The sequence below is a fragment of the Pleurodeles waltl genome, chromosome 7 (genome assembly GCF_031143425.1).
Source record: "Pleurodeles waltl isolate 20211129_DDA chromosome 7, aPleWal1.hap1.20221129, whole genome shotgun sequence".
In the NCBI taxonomy this organism is placed as follows: Eukaryota; Metazoa; Chordata; class Amphibia; order Caudata; family Salamandridae; genus Pleurodeles; species Pleurodeles waltl.
In genome coordinates, this window is record NC_090446.1 from 601,841,027 (window position 1) to 601,861,945 (window position 20,919).

The 20,919-nt window shown below is 41.7% G+C and overlaps 1 protein-coding gene across 3 annotated transcripts in view; it reads left to right on the forward strand.

The window, feature by feature from the left end:
* LOC138304447 (uncharacterized) overlaps window positions 1–20,919 on the forward strand; it is a 123,883-nt gene that overhangs the window by 62,327 nt on the left and 40,637 nt on the right. For all 3 annotated transcript variants that reach the window (XR_011205573.1, XM_069244507.1, XM_069244506.1), the window contains 4 exons: window positions 2,297–2,499; window positions 8,851–8,940; window positions 9,095–9,184; window positions 9,617–9,718. Coding sequence is in view for 2 of the 3 variants with exons in the window: in XM_069244507.1 (XP_069100608.1) it covers window positions 2,297–2,499; window positions 8,851–8,940; window positions 9,095–9,184; window positions 9,617–9,718 (485 nt within the window). In the remaining variant the exon portion in view is untranslated. The remainder of the gene's footprint in view (window positions 1–2,296; window positions 2,500–8,850; window positions 8,941–9,094; window positions 9,185–9,616; window positions 9,719–20,919) is intronic.

The window sequence follows — 20,919 nt, forward strand, 5'->3', positions numbered from 1 at the left end:
GCCACATGGTCTACGCCTCATACATTCACAAAACATTACTGTGTAGATGTGTTAACAACACAACAAGCCACAGTAGGACAGGCTGTATTACGAACATTATTTCAGACAACTTCAACTCCTACAGGCTAAGCCACTGCTTTTGGGGAGATTACTGCTTACTAGTCTATGCACAGCATGTGTATCTGCAGCTACACATGCCATCGAACGGAAAATGTCACTTACCCAGTGTACATCTGTTCGTGGCATGAGACGCTGCAGATTCACATGCGCCCTCCCGCCTCCCGGGAAGCCTGTAGCCGTTATAAGTTGCATAAAACCTGTAAATTTTGTAAATACTTACTAGTTTTATACACATTATGTACAAACATACTTACTCCATTGCACCTTTACTATATACACAACTCCTACCTCACCCTCTGCGGGGAAAACAATCTAAGATGGAGTTGATGCCCATGCGCAATGGAGCCGAAAGGGAGGAGTCCCTCGGTCTCGTGACTCGAAAAGACTTCTTTGAAGAAAAACAACTTGTAACGCTCCGAGCCCAACACTAGATGGCAGGATAATGCACAGCATGTGAAACTGCAGCGTCTCATGCCACGAACAGATGTACACTGGGTAAGTGACATTTTCCATATATATATATATATATATATATATATATATATATATATATATATAAATATATGTCTGAAGGATTGACTGTAACTACAAATGTGTAAGAGTAGAACGTCTGAGTTATAATCAGTCAAGTACTGGTCACTGGAGGAAGTTTAGAAACTGTTTTGGGTGTGTCCTGTATCGTAGCCCTACAGGCCGTCTGCCATACCATGCAGGGCAGGGGTGGCAGGGACCAGACCTCTCACCTGAAGTTTGATGACCAGTCTGACACAAAGGACTGGACTCAAATGTAGGCAAAAGCTGAAAAGCCAGGCACAAGATTTCATTGAGGCATTGGCAGGCTTAATCCCTGAAGCTTTCCCTGTCAGGCAGGCTGTCTTAAATGCTTGTGCAGTCACAGAAGAGTTAGAGGAGTTTCAAGAACAAATTAGCAGTTTCTTGGTAGGTAGTAATTGGGAGACACTGAGTGAATTACTACTAAGGGCCACCAACCCCATGGGCAAAATACTAGGCACCGGTATTAACACACACTCTTAAGAAGGTCCTCCCCACAGGTCTTTGCTTTTGCGGATCATTGGCAGAACACAATAGTTTTAGATTGGCCCCAAAGGGACACTCATGGAAAATTTTCTCACACCTCAATTGTGGGACTTGTTCCTCACTTTTTACTGCCTCACTGCCCTGTGTAGGTGTAGGACACTTCTGAAATAACCCACCACCAAGAGAAAATATAATAACTAAGATGGAGTGGAGAAAGAATTGTTATTTTACTAGCGCAACTGAGTGACTAGGACTGAGAGAGTGAGGATCTGAGCAACTGACTATATGTACCCTGAACATATTTTCGCACACAGCTTCCCGGAGAACCAAAACTGTGTTTTCTTTGGATTTTGTCCTGCTACATCAGGGGCTGTCAACAAACCCCTGAGAATGGCATGAGGGAAGCCTGTTAGACTGTTTCTTTTTGGGAGAGGGGGTACAGGATGGTGGGTTTTAAAGTCTTGAAAACCAGAATGGAGGCAATCAAATTGACATGAAATCGGTGGGGAGGGAGCTAACATTGTGCAGAATTCCACAAAACTTTAACTCCCACTACTAGTGGGAACTCTAGTTACAAGTTATACAACAGAAATCTAGTGATAAGGCGGAGGGAGAATTATTCAATGAGAGCTAGAACAGTTCTCAATTCCTTCCTAAGAGTGTGTATGAACTACCTGACAATGAGCTCGGATCACCACAAGACTTATTGGTAAGTGTGTCCTAGGATACCAACTACAAGTGTACATACAAGGATTTACACTCAAGGACATTGGCCAATGCTAAGTGTCTATCTTCCTACCCAAGGGAGTCTTAACAGAGATGGATGCTTTGTATCTGGTCCAGTGCCCGAAAGATATGAGCAACACACAACTGGGAAGGAGGCACACATAATTTCAGAGAGCTGTGCAGTCGCATACATAAGTTGTGGGGCATAGGGAGCCCAGTTTGGTTGATACGCGCACAGTTTGGCTGATTAGCATCTTTAATACCAGTCTCCATGCTTTAATATAGATCCTGATTGGAGGACCCCTTTCTGACTTTTTTTCGTGCCGATGTTGGGTGGGGTCCAACATGCTGTTATCCAGATGTATATTGCAGTTCCTGATTTTCACAGTACTTTTTTTCTGCTTACTCACAGTTACTGGTGTCAGGAACCTATATCGAGGTGGCTGAAGCAGATGGGATAATTCTGAGTCCACTTGCCAGAGATGTACTGTACAGCCTCGAGGAGCTGCGTACTCTTCTTCGAGAGCAGAGTTTGACAGACCCCAGTACCTACACAGAGTCAATCCATAAAGCACTGATCCAGTTTGATGCCCTCTCTGCAGAGTTTGAACTCAGGTATGTGCGACTGAGAACATTGTTATTTCCCTCAAACACAGAGGAGGAGACCCCTCATGAGACCAGCAGCGCCCACCCAAGGTCACTGTGCCATGATGCACAGTTAGAAAGTCATGCTTCATGCTTTCAATGTCTTTTGTGTTAGCAGATTTACTAACTACCAGTAGTAAATAATGAATGGAACAAAATTAATTGCTACACAGGGAATGCGTATCTTTGGGCTGCTTCCCCACCTATGTCTCAGCTTGCCAGAACAGAATAAGGAACAACATGCAGTTTCTGTTTTAATGACCTGTGAAACCATACGTGATTACTATTTACCACCTGTTTTCTCAGAAGTTTTTCCATGTGAGTCCTGGAAGGATTTAAACAGGTAAAATGCCCAGAACGTGTAAAATCTGCACCTTCCAAAATGAGACACAAGCATAGGTTGCACCTGACTCCAGATTTCGAAATGAGACCAATTCTATCTGTCCAGCAGGTTTGTATCTTTATTTTGACTTCATGCTATGCTGTTTCTTTCTCTGATAGATTGTCTGCTTTTAGTGAGTTCCCAGGAAAGGCTTAACCAATGTCATTGGGTGGTTTTCCTGTCCTGCTTTGCTTCTGTGTTCTTAGGTGGGATTCTTATCCTGGTTTCTATTGGTGTCAACAGCAGCTTTCCTCTCTGGTTTTGCAGTGGCGTTATTAAGTGGATTTCCTTCCCTGGTATCTCCGTGATTTATTCTCATTGGGTCATTATATATATTTTTTGCTCTTGGTCCTTCTTATCACTCAGTGGTTTATTATTAACTTTTTGTTGGGTGCTTTATTGTTTTGGTATCCTTTTGAGGGGTAATTGCATTTGTGCCTGCTGACGGTTTTTATGCCTTGGTGTGATTGGTTTGTTTTTTTGCCTTTGTATAATTGAGCAGAGTTAGCTCTGCCAGTGCCAAAATGGGCAGGGTACTGTCCTTGATATCATGGTCTATTATTTGTGACTTGGTATTATCGTGTGGGACTCTTGGTTGAATATTGCTTTGGTTTAGATGAGTGGGGATTTGCATGTATTTGTCATACTGACACCTTTGTGTGCTGTTGAGTAAGTTGTGATGCTGAGCAGGATTGACACTTTGCTGTGTTGTTGACAAGGTTCTTACTTTTTTATATTAAGATCTGTTTAATTTGTTTTTAACAACATCATGGTAGAGCCGTGTCATTAACTACAAGCGGGAACAAAAATAAAAAGATAACAAAATTGCACAATAACATTTTACAATAAGCCATAATTTAATACAGAATGTTCCGGTTTACATGCCATTAACACCCAGAATAACACAAGAGCAGTAGCCACTTTCACATTCAGTTAGCTAGTGACAGAGTAGAATACCACACATGTCTTTTATAGTAGTAAAATAGTAGTCACAGATCTTACTCACAGCAAAATTTCCAGATCACAGAAGGATCTGGACAATTTGCCATGGCATTGGGTCTACCCCCTTCACCCCGCATATAGAAAGGCATGTTACATATCAGTACCGGATATATCTGTGCTTCAAGCTTCTGATTATCTGCTGTGTCCTCACATAGCAGGCATTCACTGAACGGTCATCATACGTGTTTCGGTTCAGCTGTGATATGCCAGATTTACACAAATGTCTCTGAAAGATCACTACGCAGTAGAGCATCCTTGCGCCAGTCTTTTATTTTGGATACTGGGCCTCTTAGGTCCAAGTCCCAGCAATTCTTTATTTTCAATAGAACTAGCAAGAGACAAGTTAATCTTCGGACTCATCAGATCACGACAGCACCATGACCATTGTCTTTCAATGCAGTGAAGAAGAAGTTTTGTCTCTAAGGGCACATGTGACCTCCTCATAGAAACTGTAAACTGAAGGACACAGCCAAACTGAGTGGAAACAATCAGCAGAGCACCCAGGCAATTGGGATTTTGTTCATAACATATATAGACACAAGGATCAACTATTACAGAAAAGGTGATATTACACTGATAACAATCTCCATTCATATATCCTTGTCAATAATTTAAACAGTGCGTAACTATCCGTTTTTTCCACGTAAAAACACAATGGCATTAATAAAAAAAAATTTAAAGGTACATATAAAAAACAGTGGTACACTGAGTCTTAGTATCAACGATGTCGATCTTCAACACATGTTCATTAGTGTTTACACTATTGTTAAAATCCACTAAAGCCAACACGTGTTTCGCTGTTGTGAGCCGCTTTTTCAGTGCTGTAACAAACATAATAATATATGAAGAAAACTGTTTAATTTTCACAACAAATTCTTAACCCCCAAGGAAAAAAGTGTACAATTTCTCCTCAATACATGTCTCATTCTATTTTATCATTCTTCATCCAAGTTAAAAACATATTTATTTTAATAATAAGCATTACTGAATGTATACACAAAGAGGAGCAGAACATACAGGTTAAGTCAATTCACATCCCACCTATATAGTCCTGTATTAAATAGGTTAATTTATTAAAAATCTACCATTCCAAATAAAAAATTAATATTTGAAATTGATAAGACTGCATGATCGAAAACATGGAACGTAACCCTTACCTGAAGCTCTAACTGATTTTAACAATAGTGTAAACATTGATGAACATGTGTTGAAACGTGTTGAACATGTTGTTTTTTATTAATGATATTGTGTTCTGTTACTTGGAAAAGAATGATAGTTACATTGTTTGAATAAATTATTGAAAAATGTGCATGGATGAAGATTATTATCAGTGTACATAATTAAAATATCACCTTTTAAGTAATAATAGTTCACCATCTTTGTATATATTATTTATTTCAAAATATAAGTCAGTTGGGTTACTTACTTAGTGGGTAGTAGCAAAACTCATGGCTACTAGCATCATATAACCTAGCGCAAAGGCAACAGGGCAATATTGAGATGTTCTGCTGTGGTCAGTCCTGTGTAGGGGGGTGGGGTTGCAATAAAGTCAATTTAAGAAATTAAAATGGATGAATTGGTTTCTATAGTTAATGGACACAAATTAGTTTGCTTACAACAAACATTTCAGACAATGTTGGAGAACACCCCATTGAGATCAGCCTTCCAGTGTTCTTTGGAAGTGCAGTCAGGGTGGGGAAGCATCTGCCCTGTGCAAAGTTTATAGAGTCTAGCAATCTGTCCTCTAGTAGACGCAGCTCGGGACATTTAACCATGATTCTTACTTTCATGTCTTTGGTTGCTTTTCTTGCTTTCATCGTGTTGGGCCTGTTTTTCACTGTGGTATCATGAGTGTCATTAGTGTGGGAGAGGTTTGGACTTTGGATGCCTTGCTTAGTTTTGTGCCTTTGTGTTGGCAAATCGAGTTCTTGCCCTGGTGTGATTGGATAGGTTATTTGTCTGTGTCGATATTTGCACTGATGACAAAAAATAGGTTTTGCACCTTTATTGAAAAGTTATTGCCCATGAGTCATTAGGCAAGTTTATTTTTCTTCCAGTGGTAGTGCAGGGCTGTTTTCTATCCTGTGCTGTGTTGAATTGGGGAGTGGGAGAGTGGATCCGGTTCTTGACCTGGTGCTTCACTGTAACTTATTGTAACTAGTTACTGTATTTGTCTTCGGTTTGTATACCAGTGTTATTGCTGATTATTTTCCTAGTCTTGTTTTCCTTGTTGGGACTGGGCAGATTTTCTTTTCGAGCTGGCCTGGTCATTTGTTTGTTCTTTTCCGTGGATTGGCTTAGTTTGTGTTTTGCTCTGCAGTGCCCTGGATTTAACAGTAGGTGTTCAACTCTGGTGCCAAAGCAGAACCTGGGTGCCTCTGTGGGAGAGGGATGTGCTGTTACAAGACAGAGATTTGGCTGTAATTTTCTAATGAATCAATTCTTTATTTAAATGTCAAAAGACAGTCATAAAGGATAACATACAGAATATGCACACTATTAAAACAATACTGTAAAATACATAAAAGTAGCAATGAATGGTAAAAAATCTTCCAACCTAAAAATCAAGTCTTTTACAATAAGACACTGCTGGATTAAGAAAACTGCCAAATTTAAAACATACATCTGCACTTGGTAAGAGTTGTAGAAAACGTAGGTCAACTCTGCATTGCTTAAAAGTATGCATCCTAAAAAGGGGTATTACATATTTAATTCCAAAATATTTATAAAACTTTCAGCATAGCATAAAGTGCAGTAAAGATTAGGGAGACATATATTATTACAGGTACATTTCCAAGATACCTCCGTGGAAAACAGAACATGTGACAAATACTACTTGCTCTGAATCGCAGCTACAGGGCTCTCTCCCAGTTATTATAAACTCAAGACTAATATGGCTCTGGGCCTGGGTTAGTTTTTAAGGCAATATAATTCCTAACTAATGGTTTACTCAATTCCAGGCTTTCCCTTAATGTACAACATCTATCCATAACTACATGTTGCACAGAATGCTTTTCATTTTTATATATAGACATAGGGTTGTCAAATAAGGAAGATTTTCCTAGTACAGCAAAGTTCCTCCTAACATATTCAAGCCAAGGAATATTCGAGCCCTGATCACACCAAACACAATCATTGTCCTAGAGCATGTGTCACCTGCAGAAATAAATTCCTCTGGGCTAACTTTCTGAGCACCTCAAACATATGAAAGCTTAGCTCCAAGATGATCTGGAAGTTAGTGACATCCAGTCACACATTCCAAAGCTGCATATCTGTTGGTAAGAGGCAACCTAGCATAATCAGACACAGGATGTGTTAAATTCCGCCTGGAGGTGGAGACAAATACCCTATTGACAACAGAAGGCGATACAGTAGAGGAGAGTTGTTAAAAATATCCAAGTGGAAGGGGGAATATTTGAGTGTGTCCAAAGAAGGAAAAGCAGGGTCAGGCTAGGAGACTGCGTATTTTATTTGGATCCTTAAAATTCACAACTGTTCAATCGCCAGACAATACTTTAAAGGAAGATGCAATCTACTCAACACTTCTGGCTATAAGTATGTGATTATTTATCATGGCACTAAAACCTATATGATTTCCTAAATAGTGTAACACCTTGTGAATCAACTAATTGGTTGATTCTTCCTGAATTAGTTTAAGTTAGGAGACATTAGCTAGGATTAAAACATAGGGGCAAGCTGAAGGAGGGTACTGCATTATGATTTGACATTGTGAACATTGCTTATTCTGGAAATCCTGCTGAGGAAGAGCTACCCGACCATTATTAGTGGTACACTTAAGGATAACAGAAACAGGTGGATTAGGCAGAATAGAAAAAGGGTGAGTAGGAATTAAGGGAATTGAAGATGCGGGCAACAGCTGGGAGGATGAGTCTGAGAAAATGGGATTACCAATAACCTCCTTTTGAGAACCTGGGTTCACACCAGACATGCTATCCCTGGCAAAAAGAGGAGCAACTATATGTTCAGCTTGTGAATCATTGGAAAGTTTATACAAAGTAAGCTTAGTCAAACTGGATTCAATTAAATCTAAACGATTTGAAAGAGGATTAATATTTGCTGTTTCAAATCTGGTATGCAGATCATCTAAAACGATAGTCTTTCACATTGTCTACAGCATCCCACTTGGTACAAGCAGATTTACAACCTCCCCTCACCTCCCTCCTCTTCACGGTACACCCTTTTTTCTTTTTGACTGGAGGTTCAATGGGCGAAGAAATATTATTGCGCTCTGCTCAACTACAGCACAGTTCTCCAACTAAGATATTACTAGGATCTACAGAGGCAGTTTCCTGTCATTTCATTTTGTTGGGCGCAAGTAGACAAACCGGCCATCTCTATAGATAGCCTTTCAGTCAGAGTAACCTTTTTTGTAATCACCCCCACTGCACATTCCAAAAAGGAGTCAGTAGTTGTGGCAGTAGATACAGGAGCAGTGCTACTCACAGTTTTCCTCTTTTCCATACTAACAGGGGGATTAAACCACTAAAATAATGAAAACTAAAGAGGAGGTGGCCCAGCCCAGCCTCTTCCGGGCCATGACTGGCAAAGACGGGCCCGCTCTTGGCCCAGTCTTGGCCTGGCCCCGCAGTATTGGCCCAGGCCCTGCATGCGTCCCGCACAGCAAGAAACAGTCAGGTGCTATATAGCACATTGAGAATGCGGTCCTTCCTCCTCCAGCAGGCAAGCAGCTGTCCTGGAACTTGTAGTCCCTTAGGTAGCGGCAGCAGAAGTTCAGTGTCTCGCGCAGGGGGGAGACGTCAGGTGCTATATTGCGCATTGAGGATGCGGCCCCTCCTCCGGCAGTCAAGCAGGTTTCCTGGGATTTGTAGTTCCTTAGGCAGCGGCAGCAGTGGTTAGCGTAATTTTCTATTTGCTTCTATATGGAATACATGGTAACATTTGCCCTGATTTTTTAGGTACGTGTCATTAGTCGTCTCGGTGAAAACACCAGAAGAGATTTTCAAGCAGCAGGAGATTGTTGTGCTTTTTTGTGAAACTATAACTAGGTGAGTGCTTTTTCTTTTCATTGTTAATGTCATACTCCTGTGCGTCTTCTCTGTTTTAAAGTTCAAATGCTAACTTAATCTGTATATGGTTGTTTGTCACTCATGAGGTTCAAAGGCCACAGGTGCTATCAATGTGCTTCTTCCTTTTTGCTAGGGCCCTAAAACTGGGTTATCTCACTCAAGATATGATTGACGTCTGCGAACCTCAACTCATGTTCACCATCCCCAGACTCTCCATTATCAGGTAAAGGAGTATGTTATTGGTGTGAGGGCACCCAGGAGGGATTGTGTGAGAAGAATAAAGGATGCTGGAGCACATGTGAGGAGGAATGTAGGGAATGTAGATAGTTCTCAAAGATTAAAGATGATGCAGAATGAGGCTTAATGGAGCAACTATCAAATGTGCGCATCTTTGTAGGTAAATCAATACAAATAATTAGATAACGGGGAAGGAGGAACAATGGAGAAGACCATCACTCCTGGGTCCAGTGATGCCTGCAATGTGCTGGTTTGCGTTCTGTCTACATAGGGACTCTGATCTTTAATGTTGTCATCTATCTCTTTATATGTACAGCTGCCAATTTTGTTTATTGTTGTTGATAAAATAATGTTATATTATAACCTTATCTCTTTTTCTCTCTACCTTCCACTTCATTTATTCCTTGGTCTTTTCCAGTGGGCTACTTATCTATCCCGATGGACCTCTCAACCTGCAGCGAAGACGAGAAGACATGTCCAAGCTTTTCAGCCCTTTCTATGGATTATTGAAAAAAATCAGGTAGACCAAGGTCCACTTTATGTTGGGTTCCTAAGCCAGAGGTCAAGGTATAATGTGTGAGAAATGGTGGATGAAGTTCTTGGTTTGTGTCCTCTAAGCCAGAAGTAATAGCCTAGTGTTTCAAGTAAGTGTACTTTTCAAGACCAGGGTAATTGCTGCTGGTGTTATCCATGCCATACTGGTGGGTAGTCTACTCACTGCAGTCAGTTTTTTCAATGGTGTGTAGTCTACTCAATGCAGTTCTTTCAACTGCAAACCTTTGTTTGCAGCTTCTTTACATTAAGCCCAGGAGAAGGTGTTCAGTGTGCAGGGGCTGCTAGAGAGCAACGGGCTCCCAGAAACGGGATTCACCTTACTATAAGTTCTGCCATTGCTGGTAATCCACAAGATGAATCAAGATGTGCCAAACAAACTCAGAAGATAAACATACTAGTTATAATGTGACAGAGTAGCTCTCCGTGCTCTTAGCACTGATCTCAACTGTTGCTCCATCCTTGTCATCACATTTGCATGGGGATGTGTGTTCTAGACTATGTCTAACTATGGTTCAGATGACAGTGACAGAAGACCATGTAAGTGAGCTCCGTTTATGCTGCTAGTTTACTATATACATACTTGTTATTCTAGCGACATATACACTACATTACTTCAGGACCCAAGCTTGTAAGGTAATTCAATGCCAATAGGACTGTTTGTGCCTTGACTAGGCAGACGTCGGGATGCCATTCAGGATACCTTGGCTATATGTGACACTATTTTATATTCAATGGGCCACGGAATTTAGCAAGCTGGATCTATGCTACTTTTGCCATGCAAAGTTCTGCATTGTTTTTAGGGTTTGTTGTCCTAGCGTGATGATATTTGTTTTTACGTTGGTCTCAAAGAGAGACCATCAAATCTATTTTAGAATCAGTGGAAAGGAGTGAGAACTTGTCTTCCTGCCCTTACAGTGTGGGAGGGAGTTGAGTGGTGGTCTGTCTCTAGGCAGGGTGATTTAATGGGGGATCCTTAAGTTGGGAGGGCCTGTGAAAACAGAAGAGGTCTCTGTGTGGTACAGGGCATTTAATGGAAGAGGTCCTTAGCAGGAAGGGAATGTCTCAGAGCTCCAGGCTGTGGAAGTTTGTGATGTACGTTTATCAGTAGGCTACAGGGTGAAAGAGTATGACGAGATACACGAGGAGAAAAACAAGTCCAGTGGGAATCCTCAGGAGGGACGGGATGCAGATGAAAAGCAAAACCAAAGACCCCCAACCAGGCCCCAGAGGCCTATAGATGGAGTTATAAATCTAAGTGATGAAGCACTGTCAGAGGACGAAGTAACAGTCCTTAACAAAGGTCTAGGTTTCAACCCATTCCCAGCATTAGACAAATTAAACTAAAATTGCACTGTCAACTTGCAGGATTCTTCCGCAAACTTAAGGTGAAGATATTTTTCCAAGATAAAGACCAATTGGTTGCCAGTAAGGGGTACACTGAACTATGCCAAAAATCATCTTTTTTCCCACTCCCATTGTCTAGACCATCAGAAGTAGGAGAACTCAAGGAGTCCCTTGAAATCAGAGGATGAGGCTATCACAATCTCACAAACAGAAAACAAAATGCCCTTGAAACTATCAAGAAGAAGGCCTACTTTGTTATCAAAGCAGCAGACAAAGGAGGGGATATTGTCATTCAACATCAAGATGACTTTTGAGAGGCAAGCAGGACATTGCTCAGAAATTAGAGAAATTACCGGATCCTCAGTAATGACCCAACAATAAGACTACAAAGAAATTTGTCAATTGGTTGAGGAAGCAAAAGTCAACGTGTGGACCAATGTAAAGGAAGCAGAATTTCAGATTGCAAAGAATCCAAGAATTCCTTACTTTTATACCCTAAGATACACAAAGGGAGATACCCACCTCCTGGACGACCCATTGTTTCAGGTATCGGTTTGGTACCAGGACCACTGTCCAAGTTCACAGACTGGTTCTTTTGACCATTAGTCGAAAAGACACGCTCATACATTAAGGACACAACACATTTCCTGAACATTTTGGAAGCCATATCATTTGATCCAGAAACTAAGATTATGGTATGCTTTTATGTGGAAGCCCTTTATACGAGCATCCCTCAGGAAGAGAGCCTGAGGGCCATCAATACACCCTTAAGGTCTAGTGAAAGAAACTGAGCGGCCCCCGTGGAGTGGGTTATGAAGTTGGCAAATGTGGCACTCACAGATATTTTTTTTGTCTTTGAAGATCACCTGTACCTTCAATGCCATGGGACTTTCATGGGGAGCACTTTGCACGAAGTATAGCATGTCTGTACATGCATATATTTGAGGAGAATAAGTGTGGCACCAATACATTGATGATGTATTTATGATCTGGCATGGAGACAAACCAGAATTGAGCCTCTTTGCACGATGGTTGAATGGTAGGAACCCTTTCCATCTTTTACCATGACATCAGACCGTAGTGAAATTTATTTTCTGGATGTCAAAGGTAGAGCAAGTGATGGGCACTTGTTGACCATATTTCCTGTAGGTCAGTTTTTACGTATTCTACGAACTAGTTTGTCCCTTGAAAATTTCAAACAAGAATCTAAATCTCTTACACAGAGATTGCAAGAGAGGAATGACTCTGACCACATTATCAACAGAGCCAAGAAATATACCTAGAGAATCTCTATTGTAATCGAGTATACCTAAAGGCAATAACACAATCATTTGTGTAACCACTTATAATAAATAATCCAATGTGGTAAGGAAGATCATTAATAAACATTGGAGAATACTACAGTCTAACAAATTGCCCCTAACAAAACCAATCTTTTCTTTTAAAAGAAACAAGAGTATTAGAGATCATCTGGTATATACTAGACCTAGAACGGTGCTTATGCCCTAGCAAACCAACCTTTGGGGTTTACTACTGGTCACCAGACATCACCCATGTGGACAGTGCACAGCATGCCCTTTCACTAAACCTTCAAAGTACCTGGACTTGGGCCATGAAAAACCATGGGAATAAAGAATGCCTACTAATTGCAATTCAGAGAACTTTGTATATCTTATTACATGTCCATGTGAACTCAAATACATGGGGATGACTTCCCGCAAGATGAAATTGAGAATTGGGAACACAGAAGCACTATGCAGTGTAGGAAGACATCAACTAAAATGATGGTCAACTTTCTAAAAATAGGACCTTGCGATTGGGATATCATTTGGACCATCATAAAGTGAGTGGTCCATAATCCTGCATAATCAAGGGTATAACTAGAGAAAGAACAACATTGGATTTACAAATTGAGAACTCAAATCCAAGGTTTAAACGATGATGTTGCCTGGAACAGTTTGAATCAATGGTCATAGACAGCCATCTTGTCTACAACACCATGTAAAACCCAGTATATGGCAGTCTCACAAGCATTATTATATTTGGGAAAGTTCATTTCAGTAACAGCAGGGGGATCCTCAGCTGTATGGATAAAATCCACACCACACTGAGTTGATATAGTTAATACACATGTACACACGGATATCTGAGATATTTGATTATAGCTGCAGCAGGGCGACTCTTTGCCACTGGAATACATACTTACATCACATAGGTGTTACCACACAACAGTTGTAACAAATTAATGTGAGACAATATGCATCGAGCACCATGCAACAAGTTCAATATAAAAGGGACGTTTCAAGATTAATACTGTCACTACTGTTCGTTTTGTTACCAGTTGCATCCCATTACTATCATTCATATAGATGACACACTTGTTTCTGCTAGATTTCGCCATAAATGTGGAAAGGTGGCATGCATGACATGAAGAGAGGTATCACGCCAAGCTTGATGGGCAAAAACCCTGTGAATTAAGATTTGCGGGGGATCCATGACCACAGGTAGTGTGCATGATGCAATTAGTATTGACCCTGGACAGGAGGATACTGACCCAAGTAATGGTCATTATTTTATACATACAACATGTTCATGGATGGTAATTCACCTGAACATACATGTAGTACTATATACGCACTCATAATACCCTTGCGATATGACGCAATGTAATATTGGCTCTGGACAGGAGGGTACTGGCCCACACATTGGTCATGATCATATACATACAGCATGTTGATATATGGTGGTTCAGTCGAACGTACACACAGTTCTATCTACTCGCTCACAATCCCCTCGCTATCTGGTTGCTCTGTTTTAGTTGTTTTAACATTGGCCTGCACATAACCTCGGACTAGTGGTCGTCAGGCGGCCATGTTGGGAGTGCACGAGACGTGCTTCTCATTGGCTGCCTGACTTGACGTTTGAACGTTCTAATGCACAGTGAGAGCAGTACCTCAATGACACGCCCCACCACTAAGCTATTGAAATAGATGCCCATAAATGATACAAACAACTGCGAACGGCGGCACAAGCCTGGGGTCAGAGGATCAGTTAGGTGCAATATGATGCGTTCTCCCCTTTATGAAGTAACACTACAGCAACCAATCAGGCTGACAAAGGGCATCTTTATTTTGGGTATGGAGACGGTTGACACCTAAACCACCATAGTTCTGTGCCACATTTTAGCGGTGCTTGCTTAATCTAATTCTTTGTTTAGCAACCTTTTATTATTAGTGTGTGACAACAGAGGAACGCACGCTAATCCCCCAAAGAAGCAAAGTAGTTACCCAAAATGGGTGAACTTACATATGATTACGGCCCTATTCACAATTCAGTGTGTATGGATACTTTTATGTGTGAAGTTTTCTGACCAGTACAGGTCCTTTGTGTGATTCACATAGGCATGTTATATCATGCACAGGCCTGACATTTGATGCTTGCAACTGTGTGGGATGCATGGAATTTACCACAATTCCATATTTGTCTCTGCTTATTTGTGAGTGTTTTATGTCTTTCAGATTTACATTGAGTATAACGTGATGTACTATTCCTTATAATCAAGAGAATTGCTCACTGTTCGGCACAGTGTAAATTTCATTGTCTTTCTTATTTTCAATACAGGACCACAATTGTGCTTCAGTTTTTATCTTATAGGCGAGTCAAGGTTCAGTGCCTTGCATGCAATTTTCAATGTATTATGCATGATTTATTGCTCACAACATAAGTGTTTGATCACCAACTGGGACAACAAAAACACATGCCCTGATGAAAGCCCAGGACCTTTATGGCCTATGCAAGGGCTGAAATATGTCAACACATGAGTTGAAGGGTCATAGGACCCTAAAAACTTAGAGTACCCCTTATTCTTTCTTTTTTTAACCATACCTACTGTCACTTTGACTAAAGGGACACCTTGTTGAACAGTAAGGTATTTTTATCTTTAGACCTTCATAAGAGCTTCCGAAAGTCAGTTGGGCCTAACCTGGCCTTTAGGTGCCAGGGTAGACCCGATGATGAAGCATGCCACTAATAGAATGGGTGAGGGTCACAAAAAAAAAAAAGGAATCTTTTCTGAGTAAGGACAGTTGATGGTATACCTGTGACACAGTCGACAACAGGGCCTATCATTAGATGTAGGGATACTCTAAATCAATAGTGTTCAAAATTGTGAGCATGTATCCCCAGTTTTCACTTGGGGGGGCTTTTGTTCTCCTCCTCCCCCACAAAATCTTTTCAGCCCTCTGGAGCGATAGATCCAAACTTGTTTCGGTAATCTTTCAGCTCTATTTACTCAATGAAATAGTATGACACCATGGATTTCGCCTTGGTTCCATCTCACTCAGATATTCAAATGAGAACAGTAAGAGTCCACCCCAAGATGATCACAAAAGTACACTGACTCTGTGTTGCTCCAGCACCCCATCAGCTCAGCCAACAGCTACTGAAGATGTCCCCAGAGCTCCCTCATGTACCAGAGACCTCATGAGGAAAAGAATTTGGAGGCTTTGGAACATGACCTGTGGGTTCTCAATGGGGTGCCCTGCAGCGACGAAGAATAGCTGCCGCAACTGCAAATCTAGGATTGCACCCAGCCTGAGCAAGGGTGCAGCGTAATATGCGGCAAGCCTTGGGAGTGGGGTTGAGAGGAGGTGGTCCCATGGTCCCTTATGGGTGGAGATGTTAGAAAGGGAACTGCAAAAAGGACACTCATACAGAGGAAGGCGGCACCAGGCACAAATTAAGCATAAACAGCCCAATATGGAGGGAGAGCCCCAGAGCTAGCCTGGACCTGCAGCAATAGGTCAGCACCCATGAAAGTAATATGAATGAGCAGCAGCACAACATTTAGAGTCCTCAAGATGCCTGTGCCTCTGAGGTGTAACTTTCACAAATATCTGTGAGTAGCCGGTAGTAAATCACCCAGTTTCACAGTGCTTCGAAAGGCACACAGAAAAACCCACAAAGCAAAGTGGCAATTAGGAGTGTGAACTCAAAGGGGTGTTGATTCCGATGCCACAATTGCAACGAACGTTGCAGATAGGTGCACCCAAGATGTAATTGAATACTTGGTGCCACTTTGTGGGCGAGGCCAGGAGATAGCAGCCTTTCATAACAGCAGTGGACTGACATGTTGACGCACATTCACAGGTGACTATCTAACCCCTTAAGACATGCCACTTATGGAGCACTGTCTATTCTATATGTCAGTAACATTAAAAATACTCAGTGTTACATCACAGAAGTCCTGCATACCAGCACCGTACAAACACCCAGTGCCCCTTTGATCATGGCTGCAAAGCCAATGGCACATTGACTAAAGAAGACCTTAAGGCATGTTCAGCAGAACTGAAAGCAGATATAGATAAATCAATAGTAGATAACATACAATTTCTACAAGCAGAACTCAGTAAAGAGATAACAGAGATCAAAGCAGACATCATAACATTTGATCAGTACCTCAAATTTACAGAAGCACAACTCAAAACATTGACCGATGCAGAAAAACTGATGACCACTGTAGAAAATCTGCAATTTCTGCATAGTCACCCTGAGTTTTTCACCTTTTACTAGTCCCTATATGTTTGCTGGCATTAGAACTCTGTACACTTTACCCCTGATAACCAGTAGTAAAGTGACTGTGCTCACCTTTAAAAATATGTAAAAAATATACCCAGAGCCTGGATGTTAAATGCCACTGGTGGACCACAGCACTTGCTGTGCTATTCACTATAGTGGCAATGCAAACATGGCTTCATTCTACCAATGTAGCTTGACTGTAGCTGTAGCGGTGTAAAAAACACAATTCAACTTGTCAAAATAAGCCCTTTTGTCAGGTAAAACCACAATTTTAAAGATTAATATGTCATCCCTATGTAGATCTTATACTCCACACGACAGGGTGCATGGTGTTTAAAAGTGGGACATGTGAGAAATGTAATGTTAACAGATCCGTACAGCTACTAGCACACAGAAGCTATTTTCATTTAGGAAGGCTTGCTGGCCATAGAGAAACACTGGGAAACAATATTAAAGAATAATATTGTATCTCAGGAAAGGGGCCAGTCTATAACAATAAAGAAACAACTATTTTTAATAGTTATTAAAAATCCAATTCAATGACCAAGGCATATGTTTTAATAAATCTTAAGTAAAAAAAAATTCCTGCTAGAAGTTCCTGGAACCTAATTTGCATTGTCTCCCCAGCAGCTCTCAGTCAGTAATTAGCCTTGAATAGGTGTGAACAGGTGTGAAATATCTCAGAGAAGCAAACAATAGGCTGATCTCAGTGTGCAGAGATGAATGCTCTGAACCCCTCAGGAAATGCAGGGCGTGGCGTCCTTTTTAACAATACAGTGCCAAATCCTGCTTGACAGGTCTGCTGAGCCACTTTACCGTTGCTTGGCACGTCAGCAGGGTTCACATATAACACACTGGGGCACATGTGAAAGTGGAGAGAACAGGATACAGAGACAGTTTGTGTGGATCCACTGTTGGTTTGCTGAAGGACTCTGCTTTTGTCCTACCAGACTGCTGTCTATGGGTTTATTGAAGGTACAGTGGCTGTCTCAAACTGGATTGTAGTGCTATCTGTGGGACTACACTAGGATTACCATAGTACACTACCCACACACACCCAGGTATCAGAGCCCAAGTTTAGTGCAGCCAAAGACTTTCACCATCTTGAAAATGCCCAAAGTGGGTAGGGTTCGCCCTGGGATCATTTTACGGTATGTCCAAAAGTCATTCCCACCCACCAGCTAGTGCCAGGCATAAACGTGGCAGTTCCAGTCACTCAGTTCAGAATACTTTCTGGACCATCAGAAGAGGACTGTGACCTGGGAGAATCCCTGAAGGACTGGACTTGCTCTCTGTTGTACCAATGACAAAGAAGTGGACTTCTGGTGTCATAAGGCTGACTTCCTGTTCAAGCTACAGGCATAGAACAAGCTAAAGGGGGCATTTTCTGGATGCATCCTGCTTGCTAGTAACAACCTGACCTGCACCAGACCCTGCTGTTGGCCTTTGCCTGACACCCCGTGAGACTCTAAGGCCCATATTTATACTTTTTTAGCGCTGCATTTGCGCAGCTTTTTGACGCAAATACGGCGCAAACTTGCAAAATACAATTGTATTTTGCAAGTTTGCGCAGTTTTTGCATAAAAAAATGGCGCAAATGCGGTGCTAAAAAAGTATAAATATGGGCCTAAGCGCCTCCCTTGAGGTCCTGAGGGGCTTTGGAAGTGATGGATTGGGACTTAACAAGCTAAGTCAGAAGGTAAAATATTTCCTTTTATTCAGTTTTCGAACCACTGTAATAAAACAGACAGACCTTCCCCCGCACAATATTGACATTCATTACATTAGAGTTGAGTAGACCTTTCCGCATCCCAACACTTAAGGTCAAAAATATACATATGCACATGCAGACCACTTCAAACCACCACTTCAATGTTAGCCATTACCAAAAAATCCACGTCTTTTTATTCACCAATCAAGGTGGTCCTCTTTCGGAGGTTCCATCAATTTATTCAACATCTCCACCTAATCGGCCAAGTCCTCAGTGAGCTTATTGTTTCTTCTTGTTGCTTTAATATGTTATTAACCTGCCAGAGCCCAACTCTTTAAGTCCTGTTTCCATCATTTACGCTCAGACGGTTACGAAGCTGCCCAGTGATTTACTATTCTCCGAAAATAAAATCTTTGACCAGTATGGACCTGGTTGGTATTTCTTAGCCATGTACCACCACATACAGCCTCAAAATGTACCTTACTCCCGGTCTAGCACAACCATTGACTATCATTGGTGCTTTGTGCTTTTTGGCTCTATTTCTATTTATAACTTTTTAAATTCATATCTCCAGTTCCATTTATTGGATTTTTGTTATTTTGTTTATTACGTTTTACTCTATTTTTCTTATTACTTTTTTCCTGCTTTTGCATTTTCATTTTTTACTGTTCTAGCATTCTAGAAATACTTAACAGATTGCCCTAAATTAAGGTTGCGTAGAAGCAATTTATGGATAACAAATCTGAAAGGAAAGATGGAAGGGCGTGACATAACAAATGTGTCTGTGACCTGTTCTGTAACATACTTCAGGTGGCTAACAATAAGACCATCACCAATGAAGGAGCACATAGGGTAGAACAAAAAGGAATAGGCCATGTGACCTGGTGGCAAAACTTGTGCGCTGTCAATACAAAAAAGGCTAATGGCTGCAGCCAGAAAACACAAATCTCACCATCTCACAGTGAAGTCTCCCTTTACAATGATTTGGCAGCAGCTACCATACTGAGATTAAAAACTTTCTAAGACATCGTCAGAGAATTGACCGCAGAGAAACTCAAATACAGATGGTTATTCCCAGAGGGTTTACTGTTCTACTGGAAGAGTCAGGAAACCATATTATCATCACAATAGGAAAGAAGGATGGAAGTTGCTCACATGGTTGGAAGAGCGAATACCTGAATGGACGTCCCTCGGTGGGAGACTGGCAATTGCCAAAATGGTGGTCCTTCCCAAATTTCTTTGTTTGCTAATATCCCTATGCCTCTTACTAGAGCCTTCTTTGATCGTATATGCTCCCTTATGATCCAACTGAAGTGGGCCAGCCAGCAGCCAATGCATTCCTGGGAGACCCTTACCCTGCCAACAGAGAAGGGTGGATGAGTGCTCCTGATATTTACTTGTACTACTATTGTGCACAGGCTTAATATGACCACTGCTTTTGTCCCTCCCAATTCTTGGCCCACACTGCAATAGAGGCTGACAGTGCCAACCCTTGCCCTTTATCCACAGCTATCTGCACCATACCGACAAGACCCACTACTGAAATGACATGGTCAAGTGTACGACATGGGCGTGGAACTGGCTGAGTCACAGGTTGTGGCTAGATTGCCTGTAATCCACAGGCCTGCGCCTTGCCAACAACCCCATCCCTGTATATGCATAAGGAAAGATGGCACAACAACAACTAAAACATCTAGAGCTGAACAAACTGGAAGATCTGTACCTGGCGGGCACATTCTTGCCTATACAGGCTGCACACTGTTTAATATTTTCACATACTATAGACTATGAAGCACCTGTAGGGCAGTGCCCCCCACATTCCCTCGAGCAATCTTCATGCCCTGGACAACGTCCTTAATACACCCTCCTAATCACAGGGCTGTACGTACTTATGCAGGAGAAGTCACACATGTTCACACCCTGGGCATACGAGAGATGGCATGTTGAAATTGGAGATGGCCTCACAGAGAAGAAATATAAATATTGCTGCTATACAATGCACATGCTATCCCCTAACTACCACCTCCGATTCCTACATGTGAAATAGCTTCATCGTAGTTATCACACTGCTGTTGGGATGCATGAGATGGGCCTTCTGCTAGACATGTAATGCTCATGCTGTGGGGATGGTAACTTCCTGCACTTGGCTTGGTATTGCCTAGGGGTAGTGGGCTTGTGGTCTACTGGATCCAGTCCAAAATGGTTTTCTTTCTGTCTTCCTTTCAGCGACAATAGTGTTTTCTCTCACAGCCTGTCCTAGGTTCAAATTTTAATTCCTGAACCAACTCCCTGCCCTTCGGGGCATCCGCGCCCCTCTTCTGGCCTACATCCTCCATGTGGCGTCTGGCTATGCAGACCAGTTGGAACGGACTCCATTTTGTTTTTGCCCTTGATGCCATTCAAAATTCCCCCACACCGATCAACATCGGGTGTGTAATTTGTATCTCCCTCCCAAACATAACGAGCAAATCTGCAACGCATGTCAATCCTTTCGGTCAAAGAAGATGCTTAGAGACAGAAGAGCTCGTCGACTG